The 20,281-nt window shown below is 42.8% G+C and overlaps 1 protein-coding gene across 2 annotated transcripts in view; it reads left to right on the forward strand.

Moving 5' to 3' along the window:
- LOC146776117 (acyl-coenzyme A diphosphatase NUDT19-like) overlaps positions 1-8,074 on the forward strand; it is a 177,146-nt gene extending 169,072 nt beyond the window's left edge. For both annotated transcript variants that reach the window (XM_085639443.1, XM_085639442.1), the window contains exon 4: positions 6,987-8,074. In XM_085639443.1, coding sequence (XP_085495569.1) covers positions 6,987-7,234 — 248 coding nt within the window. In that variant the 3' untranslated portion in view covers positions 7,235-8,074. The remainder of the gene's footprint in view (positions 1-6,986) is intronic.
- Positions 8,075-20,281: the final 12,207 nt, after the last annotated feature.

The following is a 20,281-nucleotide window of genomic DNA, read 5'->3' on the forward strand; positions in this document are numbered from 1 at the left end:
GGTCTCCTTCATAAGTCGGTAAGCACTATTTTTTTTTTATTTGCAGCCCGGTCCGCTTTCACTTTAGCAGCCGCGCTTGTTTATTTATTTAATTAATTTGCTGCGCGGGCCAAAAGGGAGCGTTTCTACTCATTAATCTAACAAGCATTTGCAATGCAATAGGTCTCGCATTTACGCAAGTCTGAGCTAATGACATTGCAAATAACAATGCCTTTTATTTTTGTTTTCTTTTTTAAAACATAAATAAAAGGCATTGTCATGTACAATGCCAATAGCTTAAACTCACATAAATGCGAGACGTATTGCACTGCAAATGCTTGTGTTTTTTTAAGCAGCACAACCGCCCGGTAACATGGGCACCTGCTTTCAATCATTTTAACCCAGCATTATCTCGTATCTTATTCAACCCCCCCCCCCCCCCAAGTAAAATGAAATTGGAAAGAATTAGCTAATTAAGTCATGTGAATTCCAGGTAGCACATAATCGTGTGCTAATGGGCTGAAGCTGACAACAGCACATCTGTATTACATGTAACCCGTACTAAAGCCACCTGACGGGTTGTTTTCAAAAGCCTGTTTTATTAACAACACCACCACCATTAATACCTCCACCACTACCAGTATCACCACTACCACCACCACCACTAGCATCCACCACCACTACCAGTATCACCACCAGTACCACTGCCACCAGTAGCACCACCAGTACCGTCAGTAGCACCACCAGTACCACCAGTAGCTGTACCACCACCAGTACCACCACCACCACTACCACCACCACCAGTACCACCACCAGCTGTACTACCACCACCATGCCCACCAGTACCACCAGCACCACCAGTACCACCACCAGCACCACCAGTACCAGTACAACCACCACCACCACCAGTAGCACCACTACTAGTATCACCACCAGTACCACCACCACCAGTTCCACCACCAGTACCACCAATACCAGTACCACCACCAATACCACCACCAATACCCCAGTACCACCACCACCACCACCAATACCACCAGTACCACCACCAATACCATCACTAATACAACCAGTACCACCACCACCACCACCGCCAGTACTACCACCACCACCAGTGCCACCACCACCAGTAACACCACCACCACCACCAGTACCAGTACCACCACCAATACCACCACCAATACCACCACCAATACCCCCAATACCACCACTACCATCACCAATAACACCACCACCAATACCACTACCACCAGTAGCAGTATCACCACTACCACCAGTACCACTACCACTACCAGTACCACCACTACCAGTACCATCACCACTACCAGTACCACCACTACCAGTCCCACCACCACCATTACCACCACCACCACCTGTCCCACCACCACCAGCACCACCAGTCCCGCCAGTACCACCATCACCAGTACGACCACCAGTACCACCACCACCAATACCACCACCACCAGTACCGCCACCAGTACCACCACCACCAGTACCACCACTACTAGTACCACCACCACCAGTACCACCACCTCCACCAGTACCACCAATACCAGAACCACCACCACCAGCACCAGTACCACCAATACCAGAACCACCATCACCAGTACCACCACCACCTTCAGTACCACCACCAGTACCACCACCAGTACTACCACCACCAGTACCCCCACCAGTACCACCACCACCAGTATCACCATTACCAGTACAACCACCACCAGTACCCCCACCAGTACCTCCGCCACCACCAGTATCACCTCCGCCAGTACCACCACCACCACTACCACCACCAACAGTACTACCACCAGTACTACCACTACCAGTACCACCACCAGTACCACCACCAGTAGCAGTACCACCACCACCATTACCACCACCAGTACCACCACCACCCCCAGGTCCAGTACCACCACCACCACCAGTACCACCACCAGTAGTACCAGTACCACCACTACCAGTACCGCCAGTAGCACCACCAGTACCATCTCCAATACCACCAGTACCACCACCAGTAGTACCACCGGTACCACCACCAATACCATCAGTACCAATACCACAAGTACCAGTACCACTACCACCTGTACCAGTACAATTACCATCAGTACCACCACCACCATCACCACTACCTGTACCACCACTTATACCACCTCCACCACCTCTCGCTCACTAGTAATAGCAGGGGCACTGTACGAGGCCGGAGCTGCAGCCAAGACCATCCCACCATCCCTCCATGCCTGCCATAAAGCACAGCCCGCCCTGCACCAGTAGGTGAAGTTAGGGCCCTACTACAGCTTGAGTGTTTATTAGGCCAAAGATAGCAATGACATTACGCAATGCCACACTGCACACTCAAATCACGGAGAGGGCAGGAAATAGCCCCCCCCCCTACTGAGGCGCGATGGTGTAATCACAGTGCGAAAGGTGTTGAAGTGCTTTGTTAGTGTTTATAGCAAGGATCATATGTAACTCTCACTTTGCACTTTGTGTCTGTGTTCTGTGTAATGTACAACACTTACATATCTTTTTCACTGCACTATTTAGCACCACTTTGAAGACAGCGCAGGCTGGTCTCTTCCTCTGATATTTACAATCTAAAAAGCGGTCGAAAAGGCCCTTTATTGCAATGCAATAGGTCCTGCATTTGTGAGAGTTTAAGCTATTAGTACTGTAAATGACAATGCCTTTTATGTTTTAAAACCCAAAACATAAATAAAAGGCATTGTCATTCACAATGGCAATAGATCAAACTCGGTGAATGCGAGACCTATTGCATTGCAAATGCTTGTTAATTAATTGTTCCCCCTGGCTTTCTTCATCCATTCAAATATCTCGTTTCTGCCGGTTTACAACCTCTAAACGAGTAACTCTTCCATGTCCCTCCTGAGGTCCTGTGAAAAAGAAAACTTCCTTTGGCGTTATAATCCTTATTACCTGCTCACTCCAGCAATCCAGAAACTTTCTCACACACACACACACTTATACAGAAGGGAGTCTGGTCATAGACCCAAAGCTTAAACCACAAAAATGTGAAAAATATATGTCCAATTTATTTTTGTATATTAAAAACATTTCATAAAAAAACATGAATTAAAAACATTGACAAAACATATATTTTGTATGTAATACTAAAAACTAAATTTCAAATTGACATTTCATACACAGGTGAAGGGGATCACAAGAATATACAACACAACCATAAAGGGTACAATAGAGAGTACAAAACAAGACAGTGCACTTTGTCAAAGACAATACATATCCGTGTTTGAAGAGATATTTGGCTGAAGCCCGATAGATTGTACCTCCTTTCCTATCTGTGGTTGCAGCCACTACACAGATTATGAAAACACAGCGTCGACGCGTTTCGATGGTGACCAGTTGATTTAAACCATCTTTCTCAAGACCACAACATGTAACTCTCACGGCCTTATATGGTGCCTGAAATTGGTCCTAAACCTTAAGTAAGCTATGTTGCCAGAACCTCTGATGGTGTTACTGCAATGGTTCTTTGTCCAAGGTCCGAAATACGGAGTCTGCCACTCTCGTCAATTTGAGGGTTCGAATAGTCCTGACGTCTGTTTATTAAGTCGGTCATCCTTTGCATCAATTTTAAAATTTGTAGGGTACGATTTTTTTGAATCACGCCTTTAATCAGTTAGGCCTGAAATCATTCCATCCGGCGTTCTCTCGCGTCGCCGTGCGCACTCAGAGACTTGGGTAAAACGGGTTCTTACACGGATGACACCAGATGTTATCTCACGTCAGGTTGAAGATTATTTATTCAAGCGCTGCTCGCCTCGGAACATTCTTGTTCCAGGGTCCGCAGAGACCATTTTGCTTAAACTCCTGCAGTAATGAATGAATTAGACTCTTTATTTTGCTTGCAATTTCCTCTAATGCCATGCTGCATACCTTTTCTTTGAGTTCGACCTTTTGGCTGAACGCGACCTTGTTGCACGTGTGTTTGTAACTTAACAGCAACATATGTCTAGCGGATTCACAGGGTCTACACAGGACCGGTTGTTTTCAATTATTGTTCTATAGTCTCACCTTCACTGTAACACCGTGGGTTTTTGCATACATTTTCCCACGTTATTCACTTTGAAGTAGGCTGATAGCCTGACTCACGTTTACAACTAGGATGTTTACAGGTTCCTTTTCTTGATGTCCTATAGATTTCTTACACGCTGCTTTAATTTCAAGTTATAGGACCACAAACCAGACGCCCTGGTAAGCACAATGACTTTTCTTATAACAATCCCTCATGCATAATGCTTGATTTACTCCTTGGTTTGCTTTTACTTGGGGTTTTTCTATGGTTGGAACTTTATAACGTAACTGTTTAAATGCTACGATCTGAGTCCTATACTGGTATGGTTAATGGCGACCTCATGGATATACTTGATCATTGAGGTGTGTGTGTCTCCTCAAACTTGTTTTATGACATTACTGCACACTATGTAATTGCATTACTTGTAACGCCCCTAATGATGATTTTATGGATATACCTGATGACTGATGTGTGTCTCTCTCCTTGAACATGTCACGTGACATAACTGCACACTATGTATATGTTTAGTAGTAGCCAATGTAACATTCATATTTTTGAATATTTGGGAAGTATCTGCAAAATAAGTTAAAACAACTTTCCTTGTGTTCTGCTTATCGTAACTCTAACATTTTGAATTTTACATTTTTGTCCTATGTTCTGTAATATCCCTTATCCTTCTTGCCCTACACTAATCTCCCTCACCTAACTCACTTGGTATATCTTGGCTCTTTACTGGTGCATATTGTTATCTATTGTGCACACTACCCACATCATTCTGGATGTGAACTATTGGCAACTTGACTCTAACCCAGTACCACTTGTTGTGGCTTATTGTCAATGTGAACCTTGAGAAAGCCCCCGGCTAATTGGCCATTGGGCGAAACACGTGTCAGCTGTTTTTTGTGTGATTTCACTGTTGAAACGAACAATCAAAAACGGCACACCCTGCCAACCTAGCACAAAAGAACATGAATTTTAGAAATTATTATTCCATTCACTGCATGTGATTAACAGGCCCAGACCTCCATCTACAGCTTAAATTATCCTTTTTCTAATGGCTCCTGGGTGCAGCCATTTTTGTGGCGCGTGCCATTTTCACTATTGGGACTTGACCACTGTAGCGGGAATCTTAGATTCATCCACCCATCTCAGTGAACTTCCAGTAGAGGTGTGTCTGCACATGTCCCTCTTAGCAGGCATTTCTCCCAGTTGCCCTTCTCTGATGCTTATTTTTCCGCGTGTTGTATGTGTGCTGCGTAATAATATAGCTCTATATTGGGGTATACGTACATAGTTAAAACAGCAAATGCAAAGTCAAAGTTCATTAAAAAGTAGTCTAGACCTTCCTACATGATCTCTGCTCGGTAATGTAAACAGAGACAGAAAGGCCAGTTTGAAATATATACAGAGGATTTTAATTATGTTCCTATTAAAGTATCACATCCTCGCCCTTCACAGAACATTAAAATATAAGGTAATGGACAACATTCTACCCTGGGGAAGTTGGTACCCTACCTCCCTTCAACTTCCGGAATGCCAGAAATACAATTCCACTGTCAGAGAAAACAACCTCAACTCCATCTTGTGCAAAAGGCCAGGCTGGGGGAATCCAAAATAGATTACAAGGTCCTCCCTTTAATCTGAATCGCTCATACACACAATGCAGGTACATGCAGGCCACACACATAAACATGCCCAGAGTTCACTTGGAATGTTAGCACTAGGATTACTGTTAGCACAGGGAAGCAGCACTTTACACGCAGCCTTCACTTCAGCGACACAGATACAAAGGTCTTGTCACAACTATAGATTCACAATACACAGTATGCTGTCCCACGGCTCTATGTAGCAAATTTATGACAGTAACAGTAGTCCACAGTCAGTGCAACAAGGCCACCTTTGGTGCACCCTACCGGGTCATAGGACAGGCCTAGGCCTCTGTACACACAGCAGATTAGTATGGTGCTAGAGCCATAAATTACAAATCGTCATAGCAGATGGATGCAGTCAGTCATTCAGGGCAGAGGAACACGACATGATGCAGAGTACAATCCTGTACCAACAAAGTCTTGTCCTTAGATTGTGAGTATATTTTCTCAATGCCTGCTAACTTGGCTTCTAATAGACTTAAGCCGTACAGTTGATTGCCATCTTGTCTAATGAGCTAATATTCCTGCCAAAATATTTTTTCTATTTGATAACATATAATTCTTAAATACGGCATCTAGCAATGCATCAGTGTAAAATCCTCAGAAGTCAAGCACCTGCATCACAAGCCATTTATGCCACCCTAAATATATACTTGTTACAAATAGCCCAGGTGCATAAGCACCTGGCACCACAAAATAGCAAAACACAGTCAACAGCACGAATATCCCTCAACCAAACCCACTCACTAGCCCTCTGGAGCCTACACTAAATACCTCCTCCCTAACTTCACATCCCCTGCTCCAGATCCTCAGTGTCCTCCTAGCAGTAGCCCTGTGGCAAAACAATAACCCTCCATGATCTATATTTTACCAAGAAATGGCACATCTTCACATAATTTTAAACATCTCGTAAAAACCCCTGTTAGAAAACCTACACTAAACGCAGGAAACCTGGACTGCTACTTGTTTAGCAAATTCTTAATTTTGAACCAGTTCCGACATTTGTCAGGGTGGAAAAAAAGGAGTCTGAAATTACATCATCTGGGCATTCTGAATGCTACAACTGTAATTTGTTACAGGGCTAAACATTGTAGCATCGACCACCCATTTTGAAATGTTACATGAGCACACGATCAATTGTATATTCCTGCATAATTCAGAGTCCTCCGTTATGATGTTTACAAGCACCATATTTGAGAAATAATAACGTTGTCTAGCACACATAACCTGAAATTAAAATGACCATTTCTTACGATTACAATTAAAAAGTAAAAAAGGTGAACTAAAGCATTGTATTGTGTTTTCCACAGGAGACGAGCTTTATCCAGAAGAACCAGATCTGACAGGCAAGAAGGAATTTGTTCTGACCCCAGATGTTTTACTGAAAAGCGGGTGTGGGCTTCACAGAACTGAACATCTGGACCGTCACACTATGAATATCTATGTGAACATTGAGCCAAAAAACAAACATATCCACCCTCTTACTGTCAACTTGAACAACCGTGCAGAATGCTGTAGTCAATTACAATCAGTCATGTCAATGCACACCTGCATTTAAGGATTAAAGCAAGATAACATATTCTGATAATCTTTTGTCTAGATTATTGTTCAGACTATAGCAGTGTTTCATAGCAAGGCTCATACCTGTACTGTTAACATAAAGATTTATAGATTGGTAACAGTATATTATGGAGATGTTTTTTTATCTAGGGGTTCTCGGTGACATCAGACAGACAACAAGAGCGAAACTCTCGTTGTCTATGATGTTACTTAGAACCCTGAGGTGAAAAATATCCCTGTAATCCACTTTTTGCCCATCTATTATGTTATGCAGATATGTAGAGCTCACTATCACCTGGGAGGGTTTCCTGGCACTGAGAAGTTGAGTTTAGGCACACCTAAGACCTAGTGGAACTACTCAAGAAGCCAGGTCTTCATCGACATTGCATAATTCAAGAAGTTAGTAGACTCTTATATGTTGAAGCAAGTCGTTAAAATGCTTTAGGAGCGATGTAGGAGAAGGCTCTGTCTGTTTTTCTATATATGTGGGATTTGTGCAAGTAGGTGTCTAAACGAGCAGGTGTCTGGAAGGTTTGTGAAAGCAGGTGCGATTGTTGAGGTATGTTGGAGAAGTGTTATGTAGTGCCTTGAAAGTGTGGGTGAGGAGTTTGAATTGTGCTCGTCTGTGAATGGTTAGCCAGTGGAGCTCCTTCAGGTGTGGTGTGATGTGGGTGCAAAAAAAGGGAAACTAGCCTGGGTGGTAGTTTACACTGTGCACAATACTATGGGTTGCTAAAGAACCCTTATAATGCAGTCCTTTTTAGTAACACAACAATAAACAAATGCAACCAATCTGGTATATGTAACGACATTTGTATTTGATGTCGAGTTTCACACCAAAAAAATAAAAAAAAATAATTCATTGTATTAGAACAATCAAAACAAATTAAGTGTTCACGCCACTATACAATTTTTGGGCTTATCAACAAGTAAATGCATCATGATCATTGCATATAAACAATATACATGGTCAGGTCATGTCGAGTTTGCTGTTGATGATGATCCTGAGGTGCTTGGCGTGAGTGGTGGGTGTCGGACGTTGCTATGTTGGCCACCAGGTTATGGCACCCAAAATGAACTGTCCTTGCTTTCAACTGCTACATAGGTATAAATAACTAATGGGAGAGCCATTTATAGGATGGCCTGTCTCTCTTACCCAAATATGAAACAAATACCTCACCTGACATCCGTAACCCAATCCCCACTACCTTGCCCACCGTCTTTTCCTCTCTTGCAGCTGTGCTTTCTGCTTTCAGTCAAAGCAGATAACCAGCGGTGCACTGGCAGGCTCTTAAAGGTTTGGCAGTCTGGCCTGAAAGGCCTTTATGACATAGCTACAATGGGTAACAGGTTTTGTTTTCAAATGTTGCTACATCAGTGAGTTACCAGATTTAGAATCTTGTATAAACGATAGTGACTACCTATGGAAGCCATGCATAACAGTATATTTTTGACTTCTCAGTTTATTGCTTTCTTTGTTAACAATAATTTTTCACTGTATCAACAGATTTAAGCATTTTTGAGAGGCAACAGAGACAAGTTTTACTAGTAGTAGAAAAATATATATCTTGAAACACAAAATCATTGTACTTTCTTAGGATCTATTAATAAGATAATAAGAGCATTATTCTCCCCTCTGCCCTGTTAACACCACTCCACCACTGTAGGGAGCTACAAGTTTTCGGGTGTTTCCGGCCTCCAAATTTCCAGATATTAAAAAACACGGGTTCCTGTTTTACCGGGCATGGACCTACCTCAGGTAAAACTGTAGGCAAAGAGAGGCAGGGCACAGGTTAAGTTGCAGTGACCCTTGCCACAAACACCCTCCTCATCCAACACCCCCCCCAACACGCTACTGATATTTACCACCTGCTCAGGGGAGGTGATAAATATCAGAATAGTCCCTGGGATCAGGAATACGTTGATTTTTATATTGGAATTGTGGGTCTGCATAGTTATTCATCCCTCCACCATGGACTTAACAATGTAATAGCTGGATTTAGTTTCAATGTACCACCTGGAATCAGAGATTCTTGTCCCCTGTAATCCCCACACCTAAATCCAGCAACCTTGCAGTGAGAATCTAAGTGGAGGGGATACCACTCTGGATTAAAGCCCTCAAAGGCTACTCTGCTGTCAGGAAGTAGCTGAGTATGCCTCTCTTTCAACAAAGCGGTTGAAACCAAGCTTCCCGATAACTGACCCTCCCTTTCATTCTCTCATCCCCATCTCCATCTGAACACCAACTGAGACCCAAACACTGTGAAGCAACTAAACTGGGAGTATGCCAGAGTATACCATTGCATACATGAACACATATAATAGATGCTAGACCTGATCTCCTTGGCATTGTATTCCCCCATACGTTTTGCCTTCAGGCCATGATTTGTGATGAACTCACTTTTGCTGGCATTAGGACTCTTTGCCAGTTGCCCCGCTATCCAGTGGCAAAGTACTTGTGCTTTATCCAGTAAACCAGATAAAATAGGCATATACACAACTGACGCAGTTAATTTACTTCTAATCCCCTAGTATACCATGGCCTGTGAATTAAATGCTACAGAAGCACACACTGTGCTACCTGCTAAAGTAGCCTTTTAAAACATGTCTCATGCCTCCCTCTGAAGCCTGTAGTGCAGTTTTAAACTGCCATTTCGACCTTGCAAAATAAACCTTTTTCCAGGCCTACACCTTGCTTTTTAATACTTAGAAGTCACCCATAAGGTATGCCCTAAATGCTCATAGGGCAGGGGCATGGTATTTGAAAAATAGCACCTGTCGGTCTTACATGCCCTGGCGGTAAAAATTCCTAAAGTGTTTTTTTTAGTGCTGTGCAACTATCTGTTTTATAGACTTACACTGGGCTAATAGGTGCTAGCTTCAGTTTGGGGCCGGATAATGAAATGCTGTTTCCACTCAAATTAATTGTAATTTAATCTCTTATTTAATGGAGAAGTCAGATTTTGAGTTACAATTTTGAAAAGCCCACTTTTTGAAAATTTCCCTTTTCCTGCCCTAAACAACTATGCCTTTTTGCCAGTTCCCTGGGTCACGTGACTGTGAACAACTCTGCTGTTGTGTGTTGCCTCCAAACATGGGAACAAAGAAGGTTTTGTTTGAGAGAAGTGGGTCTTCCTGACAGCATGGCTGGGGAGGAGCTGCACCCTGTACTGATTACACTTCAAAGGACACTGTCTGCAACACACACAAAAGAACCTCACACCAGGGCTGCCTTTGCCTCACCCAAGACAATTTGGAAACAGGTCTAAGGGAAGGGGAAGAACTGACCAGAACCAGTTTTGGGGGTAGGTAAGGGAATTCTCCAGCGCTGAGGCTGGCACCTGGTATGAAAATTGGACGTTCAGAACCTATCATCAGAACATTTGTGGACCTGTGGAAGATTCGGAAGACAGATTGCCCTGCTGTTTGAAGAAGGTAAATTGGACCTACTTGCTTTGAACCCAGGTTCTCCATAACTTCAAGGGTCAGTTGACTGACGTCCTGTTTGAGCTTAACAGACAAAACAAGATGGACCTTCCCTTCGCGCCGATAGTGCTAGCTGACGTTGATCACTAATGCAAAGCTAGAGGGAGACTTGCTCTATGCACTGACAGCGACAGCCCACTTCAACCACCAACGTGAAGCTCCAACAACAACCAGTTGATGACCATCCGCAATGCCCGGCCTGCTCATCGTGCCAGTAACAAGTTCCTCGTAGCCCCTGCCAATACAAATGGAACTCTTTGGATTTGACAAGGTAACTCTTCTGCTAGACTAACCTGCTGGACTAACCTGGTCTCTGTATCTGATTCGTGCTCTATCGTGGTCAGCCTAAACTTAGAACTTTCCCCTGGTCCAGTGCGACCAGATAACTGCGAGTGGCATTTTGTTCTTCTTGGCAACATTTTCAAATAAACTTTAAAACTCCTATCTCCAGTTCTACTGATTAGATTTTTGTCGTTTTGGTGTCATTTTAGCTATTAAAATGTAACTTATTTTTCTAAAACGGTTTGGGATTTTTCTTGTGTTGTCACTTTATTAATGTTCGGGAGCTGCATAAAAACTTTACACTTTGCTTCTAATTTAAGCCTGACTGCTTTTGTGCAAAGCTATCAGAAGGTTTGGCACAGGTTTATTTAGTGACTTTCATGAGTCACCCTGACAAGGATTGTGTTTATTATTTGAGTGGGGCTTCAACCCCTCTGAACTAATAACCCAGTTTCTTACAATAGAAAATGTACAATCAAACGAAAATCATTGAAATGTGCCACTTTGTTTATGCATTGCCCCATCCATGCTTAAAAAGTCCCTAGGAAATTAAAGTATAGTGAAAGAAAATATGTTTTTTTGTTAGTCGGTGATTTAAACAGGAGGATGTGATGAGTCCAGAAATGTAGATTTAGTATGTACACTGCTCATGATTCTCTTTATTGTGACCATTTCATCCGATATTTAAAAACTTAAAACCTTAAGTATGAGATATATTTCCCTTACCTTTTAATGGCATAGTTTGCTTAAATCCATTCACCCCATATTGTTAATGATTCTCTTGATTGTGACCGTTTCAGCTTCAATTTAAATCTAAAATCCTCAAGTGTTCGAGATAGATTATTTTACCTTTTAATGGCATAGTTTGTGTAAATACAACCACCTCATATGGTGATACATCTTGTTGCTCTGAGGTTTGTACAGGCAAGGAATGAACAAGCAGTAAATTCACCCTTTTAGTTTACAGTCATTTCAAGACCCCATTACCAAGAAAACCGCAACCACGACATTTTTCAGAAATGGCTGGATGATAAGTTGTAGCCTGCAGAGTGTTGTGTGGAGACTGAGTATTGGAGTTCTGTGGGGCTCCCCTGCCTGAGAATTTGTGAAAGTTAGAGCTATTGGCGTTCCAAATGACAATGTTTTTTACTCTTTTTATTCTTTTGCATTGGAGTGATCATATTTGCACAGGTTGACTTGAAATGTGTAAGAAAAAGAGTTCTGGATTACCAGAGTAAAATGAAGACCTACCATAATGCAAGATTCAGGGTCAATATGACCAATGTTTGTGCAGGCCAATGGGTATTGTTGAAAAGAACGGGTGCTGAAAAGCGCAAAACTGATTTCAGATTTGAAGGACCATTTTTTGTTGCATAAATTAGTTTGCAAGTCAGTGAAGTTGCAGGATGTGAAATGGTGAACAATACATAGTATGGTGGTGCTTTCTGATAATTAAAGAAATGTTATGGAACACCAGTAGTGTACTGCTTGTGAGAAAGATCTTTTGTTTTCTACAGATATTTTAACTCATTTATTGATTCCTTGGTAGCCAAGAAAAGTGAAAGGATAGTGGTCAGGGTGACTGATTCAGAGCCCTGTAACAACACTGAAGAGTTAAAGTTTCTGAATCCGGGACATTCCTTGCATAAACTTGTTATGCGGGATGTTTTAATCAGTGTAGCACAAACAACATACCATAGAAACCAACAGGGCACTGACAGCACAGAAAGCGAAACACAGGGTGAAGGCGACCAACCCAACATGGCCGCCGCTATTAACCAGCCCGGAAGCAGATGAGGCTGTCTAGATGACGTGGTACGTCGGGAGGACGTGCCCTCTAAAGAGGAATGTTGGAGCGCGAGTACGCGTTCAGTGCTGGACGAAAGGAGCAGAAGAGAGGAGAGAAGCGCGAGGAGACGATGTGAATTTTGAACCAGTGGCATCCACTGCCACCTGGCCACCGGAGATGTGGGCACAATATATAGCTATATTAATGATATCTCAGAGAAGAGTGGGGGTCCAAGGGATGAAGTTTAAAGACTCAAATAGTTGTAATCCCCAAATCCACAAACTGATAAACGTAAACAGCTATGAGTCTCACAAAATTGAAAACCTTGACACAATCGTAAGGGAATGCTAGAGAAAGTGCAGTTGTGAATTCATGTGTACATGTATGTGTGTACGCATAAAATTCCCATCATCCACCCGAAGTGGTTTGCTTCATCATCTGGGAATTTAGGGACTAATTTAGAGAACCATCTTCTACTTGGCAAATCGTAGATCTTGGTCTCTTTTAGGTCCCAAACTGGTAACTAGTATAGTAATTAAGTAAGATGATGGTAGGGTGTGATGGTCGCAGTGCTAGTGAAAGGTGATAGTGTGTAAGTGTTGGATAAAAATTGTCTAGCAAGGCACTAAAAACACTTTATTGAGTAGCTACCTTGTTGACAAAGTCTAAAAACAGTGCTTTAACAGTTTTGAAATATAATAACTGTGTTGGAAAACGGTCTACATGTTTCTGCTGTAGGATGAGAGTCATCCAAGCTTTCGTCAGGACCAAAAAGCTACTGCGAAAATACTTTTCTAATTACTAGTGAAGTGATGTATACAACCTGGACCCTAATGGAGGGCCAAGAAGCTCCGTAGAAGGTAGTTTACATTCACTGACCTGCACGGGTGAAAAGGAAGACAAAACACAACATAGCAAAATAACCCTTCACGTAGTTTGATTTTCAAGGTTAACATTTAGCATCCAGAATAATGTCCGGTATACACAATACTCATAAATGTATTCAGACTATAATAAATCTGTAAACTTAAATAAGGTAGAACAACTTAATAGCACTCACCCAATGCGTGATGGGTGTGCGCCTCACCTCACCTGGCTACTGCTCAGGTATAAGGAGGCCCCGCTCTGTAAAGAAATCAGAAGGTTCAACAGTATCAAAACCTAGTTGTTGGTTGAGTTAAAAACGCTCTCGCCCAATCGCATTATGCTAAGATAAGCCAGAACTCACAGAACGCCACCTGAATGCTACATCATTGGTAAAATCTCAAGACAGTACTAACTATAGGTAATGTGTTTGAAAACTTAATGATCGGCCTCACTAGGGGGCCAGCCAGTCAAAAATGCATGCCGATTACATCGGGTCCGTGCTTTCGCACGATCGCGCCGAGAGCGACGCTGAAATATTTCTGACGGTAATGGGGTGATGTAAACTCACCTAACCATCGGTACCTCTTGTCAGTGCTGAGCTCGTAGGGGAGGCAACCTGCGTTGTGTAAGAGCTCAGTTGAAATAGAGAAAGCCGGTCTTGGTTGTCAGGGCAACCCGAAAAAACGCGGCCGTCATTAGAACGCTGTTGACAGCGTCATCGCGTTCCGTTGGGAAGCCTGGGAAATGAAGTCTTTCAACCGGTTGGTCTGACGGAAGAAAAGAGACCACATTGTCATCCCGTTCTATTCACAACGTAGAGGAAAAATAATAGTGAAATGTTTGAGCCAGTAGTTCTGACATGAAACGGGTGCTCTGGGCCGACAGGTACAAACAGAAACCGCGTCCCAGGTTAGATCAAAACAAACCTTCAGGACTGAAAAAAGACCAGAAAAAATGCCAGTCTTATTATGGACACACTGAACAAGGACAAGCGAAGAGTGCTTGTGGTATATTGAGCAAACCAGGATAGTGGCACAGTAAGTGTGAGAGATACTGATTAGTGTCTACTCTTAGAGTGAGGCCCATGGGATATCGTCATTCAGCCCAATGTGATCACTTTGGAGTCTAAAGACCCATTTCTGTTCCTTGTGAAAGAGGAAATTGGTAATGTCTGTTATATGTGGTGGAATGAATGGTTGTTCCAGGACTAACCACCTTATGTCTTCTGGTTTATGATTTAATGTCAGGAAGTGATTGGTCATTCTTGTCGCTTGTTTTTTCCGCCTGATGGTACTCTTATGTTCACTTATTCTCACTTTAATTTTTCGGGTGGTCATCCCTACATATTTAAGTGAGCAAGGACATGTAATCAGATAGATGACTTTCTCTGAGTTACAGTTCGTGTGTTTGTTGAGAATCCAAGGCTTGGGGGTGCCGATGTCAACCGATTTAGTGGGTTCAGTCTGTGGGCATACTGAACAGGAACCACAGGGATAATGGCCCTGAACAGGTGGCAGGTTCCAAAGTGTAGATGTAATAGAGTTCCTCTTGACTTTGGGTCGTGTATGTACCAGGTTGTCCTTAAGGTTCGTTCCTCTCTTGAAAGAGAAGAGAGGAGGAGGGATTTTCTCATTGTTCAAATTCAAAAGACGCCAATGCTTACGTACCACTTTTTGCACGTCATTTGACAGTGTACTAAAGGTGTTAACAAATGTCAGTCTCTTTAGTGGTGGTTTCGGTGTAGCTGGCTCAATGAGAGCATCTCTGTTGTTGTTTGCCGCTCTTTTTTTGGCTTGTCTTACCAGGTGTGTAGGGTATTTCTTTACTAGCAATTGTTGTGATAAATCGGCTGCATGTTTATCATAAGTCTCTTTGGTAGAACAGTTTCTGCGTATGCGCAGAAACTGTCCAATGGGTAGGTTATTTCTTAGAGACTTGGGATGATGGCTCTGGAAGTTCAACAGAGAGTTCTTTGCTTGGGGTTTTTTGTATAGTTCACTCCCCAGAGTTCCTTGTATGGGATAAATGACAATGTCTAAGAAAGGCAGTCTGCATTTATCGTGTGTCACTGTGAATCTCAAAAAGTTGTTTTGGGTGTTTAACCATGCATGAAAATCAAGTAAAGTAGTAACGTTTCCACGCCAGACTACCAAGATGTCGTCGATATACCTCTTCCATATGACAATTCTGTCACGGAAGGGATTGGTATTGGTCAACACATTATTCTGTTCAAATAAATGAACATAGAGATTCGCCAGGCTGGGAGCAAAAATGCTCCCCATCGATGTGCCTGAGGTCTGCAGGTAGATGGTTTCCTCATACCTGAAAAAGTTCTCCTTCATTGCCAACCTGGCACATTCCATGATAAAATTGATCGGGGTGATCGTAACTAGATCTTTCGTATCAAGTAAGCCCCTGATCGCTTCCAATGTTTCATCCTGGGGAATGCAGGTGTAAAGTGATTCGACATCGAAACTAACCAGTAGGTCTGTTTCGATGTCAAATGAAGTCTCAGGTAACAATCTAAGGACGTCTTTGGTGTCCTGGAGAAATGTTGGCATTTCTTTTACCAAAGGCCGTAGAAAAAAGTCTACAAAAGTAGACAAGGGTTCTAAAAGTGACCCTATCCCTGAAATAATGGGACGTCCTGGTGGTGGTCTAGAAGCTTCATGTATCTTTGGGAGGACATAAAAGTAGGGCATGACCGGATATTTGGTTATTAAGAATTCAGACTCTTGTTGTGTGATCCAGCCTGATTCTTTGGCTTCGTAAACCATGTCATTTATCTCTTTGGACAATCTTGCGGTTGGATCTTCAGGCAAAACCCGATAGGATTTTGCATCGTTTAATTGTCTTAGACACTCAGTCCGATAGATTGCTGAGTCCATAATGACGATAGCACCACCCTTGTCAGCGGGCTTAATGGTGATAGTGTCGTCATTAGATAGTGTCGTCATGGCTTGTTTCTCCAAGAGAGGAAAGTTGCAGTAGCTGCTTCTACTTCTAGAGCAGAGAGAAGTAACATCATTAGTTACAGCTTGTTCAAATACTTTGACGTAGTCTGGCACTAGATGTGCTGGCGGATTAAAATTGGAGGGTGGTCTTAAACCTGTGTTGGTTTCTACGGGTTGGTCATCTTGACCTACCGTATCACCTCCCATTTCCTTGTTCTTGAAAAAGAAATGTAGACGAACTTTACGAAAGAATTTGCCCATTTCACACCTCAGTTGGAAGGGATCGCCTATAGAAGTTGGAACAAAGCCTAAACCTTTATTTAGGACCGCAAGTTCAGTAGAGGACAGTTGTCGTTGGCTTAGATTTACCACTAATTTATCACGTTCACATTCATTTCTTATGATTGTGTGTTCCGTATGTTCTAAGTGTTCTGTGGTACCAAAAAAGGTAGGTGGGGGCATATACTCCACCCATGCCACCTTTTCCTTGCCAGCCGCCCCCACCTACCTTTTTTGGACAGCAGTCTTTTTTAGGGCAAGGCCGTGGACGCAGCAGAGGCAGGAGAAGAGGAGGACCAACACAACAAGTACATTGGCAAATAGACCAGCCACCACAGAACACTTAGAACATACGGAACACACAATCATAAGAAATGAATGTGAACGTGATAAATTAGTGGTAAATCTAAGCCAACGACAACTGTCCTCTACTGAACTTGCGGTCCTAAATAAAGGTTTAGGCTTTGTTCCAACTTCTATAGGCGATCCCTTCCAACTGAGGTGTGAAATGGGCAAATTCTTTCGTAAAGTTCGTCTACATTTCTTTTTCAAGAACAAGGAAATGGGAGGTGATACGGTAGGTCAAGATGACCAACCCGTAGAAACCAACACAGGTTTAAGACCACCCTCCAATTTTAATCCGCCAGCACATCTAGTGCCAGACTACGTCAAAGTATTTGAACAAGCTGTAACTAATGATGTTACTTCTCTCTGCTCTAGAAGTAGAAGCAGCTACTGCAACTTTCCTCTCTTGGAGACACAAGCCATGACGACACTATCTAATGACGACACTATCACCATTAAGCCCGCTGACAAGGGTGGTGCTATCGTCATTATGGACTCAGCAATCTATCGGACTGAGTGTCTAAGACAATTAAACGATGCAAAATCCTATCGGGCTTTGCCTGAAGATCCAACCGCAAGATTGTCCAAAGAGATAAATGACATGGTTTACGAAGCCAAAGAATCAGGCTGGATCACACAACAAGAGTCTGAATTCTTAATAACCAAATATCCGGTCATGCCCTACTTTTATGTCCTCCCAAAGATACATGAAGCTACTAGACCACCACCAGGACGTCCCATTATTTCAGGGATAGGGTCACTTTTAGAACCCTTGTCTACTTTTGTAGACTTTTTTCTACGGCCTTTGGTAAAAGAAATGCCAACATTTCTCCAGGACACCAAAGACGTCCTTAGATTGTTACCTGAGACTTCATTTGACATCGAAACAGACCTACTGGTTAGTTTCGATGTTGAATCACTTTACACCTGCATTCCCCAGGATGAAACATTGGAAGCGATCAGGGGCTTACTTGATACGAAAGATCTAGTTACGATCACCCCGATCAATTTCATCATGGAATGTGCCAGGTTGGCAATGAAGGAGAACTTTTTCAGGTATGAGGAAACCATCTACCTGCAGACCTCAGGCACATCGATGGGGAGCATTTTTGCTCCCAGCCTGGCGAATCTCTATGTTCATTTATTTGAACAGAATAATGTGTTGACCAATACCAATCCCTTCCGTGACAGAATTGTCATATGGAAGAGGTATATCGACGACATCTTGGTAGTCTGGCGTGGAAACGTTACTACTTTACTTGATTTTCATGCATGGTTAAAGACCCAAAACAACTTTTTGAGATTCACAGTGACACACGATAAATGCAGACTGCCTTTCTTAGACATTGTCATTTATCCCATACAAGGAACTCTGGGGAGTGAACTATACAAAAAACCCCAAGCAAAGAACTCTCTGTTGAACTTCCAGAGCCATCATCCCAAGTCTCTAAGAAATAACCTACCCATTGGACAGTTTCTGCGCATACGCAGAAACTGTTCTACCAAAGAGACTTATGATAAACATGCAGCCGATTTATCACAACAATTGCTAGTAAAGAAATACCCTACACACCTGGTAAGACAAGCCAAAAAAAGAGCGCCAAACAACAACAGAGATGCTCTCATTGAGCCAGCTACACCGAAACCACCACTAAAGAGACTGACATTTGTTAACACCTTTAGTACACTGTCAAATGACGTGCAAAAAGTGGTACATAAGCATTGGCGTCTTTTAAATTTGAACAATGAGAAAATCCCTCCTCCTCTCTTCTCTTTCAAGAGAGGAACGAACCTTAAGGACAACCTGGTACATACACGACCCAAAGTCAAGAGGAACTCTATTACATCTACACTTTGGAACCTGCCACCTGTTCAGGGCCATTATCCCTGTGGTTCCTATTCAGTATGCCCACAGACTGAACCCACTAAATCGGTTGACATCGGCACCCCCAAGCCTTGGATTCTCAACAAACACACGAACTGTAACTCAGAGAAAGTCATCTATCTGATTACATGTCCTTGCTCACTTAAATATGTAGGGATGACCACCCGAAAAATTAAAGTGAGAATAAGTGAACATAAGAGTACCATCAGGCGGAAAAAACAAGCGACAAGAATGACCAATCACTTCCTGACATTAAATCATAAACCAGAAGACATAAGGTGGTTAGTCCTGGAACAACCATTCATTCCACCACATATAACAGACATTACCAATTTCCTCTTTCACAAGGAACAGAAATGGGTCTTTAGACTCCAAAGTGATCACATTGGGCTGAATGACGATATCCCATGGGCCTCACTCTAAGAGTAGACACTAATCAGTATCTCTCACACTTACTGTGCCACTATCCTGGTTTGCTCAATATACCACAAGCACTCTTCGCTTGTCCTTGTTCAGTGTGTCCATAATAAGACTGGCATTTTTTCTGGTCTTTTTTCAGTCCTGAAGGTTTGTTTTGATCTAACCTGGGACGCGGTTTCTGTTTGTACCTGTCGGCCCAGAGCACCCGTTTCATGTCAGAACTACTGGCTCAAACATTTCACTATTATTTTTCCTCTACGTTGTGAATAGAACGGGATGACAATGTGGTCTCTTTTCTTCCGTCAGACCAACCGGTTGAAAGACTTCATTTCCCAGGCTTCCCAACGGAACGCGATGACGCTGTCAACAGCGTTCTAATGACGGCCGCGTTTTTTTGGGTTGCCCTGACAACCAAGACCGGCTTTCTCTATTTCAACTGAGCTCTTACACAACGCAGGTTGCCTCCCCTACGAGCTCAGCACTGACAAGAGGTACCGACGGATAGGTGAGTTTACATCACCCCATTACCGTCAGAAATATTTCAGCGTCGCTCTCGACGCGATCGTGCGAAAGCACGGACTCGATGTAATCGACATGCATTTTTGACTGGCTGGCCCCCTAGTGAGGCCGATCATTAAGTTTTCAAACACATTACCTATAGTTAGTACTGTCTTGAGATTTTACCAATGATGTAGCATTCAGGTGGCGTTCTGTGAGTTCTGGCTTATCTTAGCATAA

This window comes from Triturus cristatus, chromosome 12, assembly GCF_964204655.1.
Source record: "Triturus cristatus chromosome 12, aTriCri1.1, whole genome shotgun sequence".
Taxonomy (NCBI): Eukaryota; Metazoa; Chordata; class Amphibia; order Caudata; family Salamandridae; genus Triturus; species Triturus cristatus.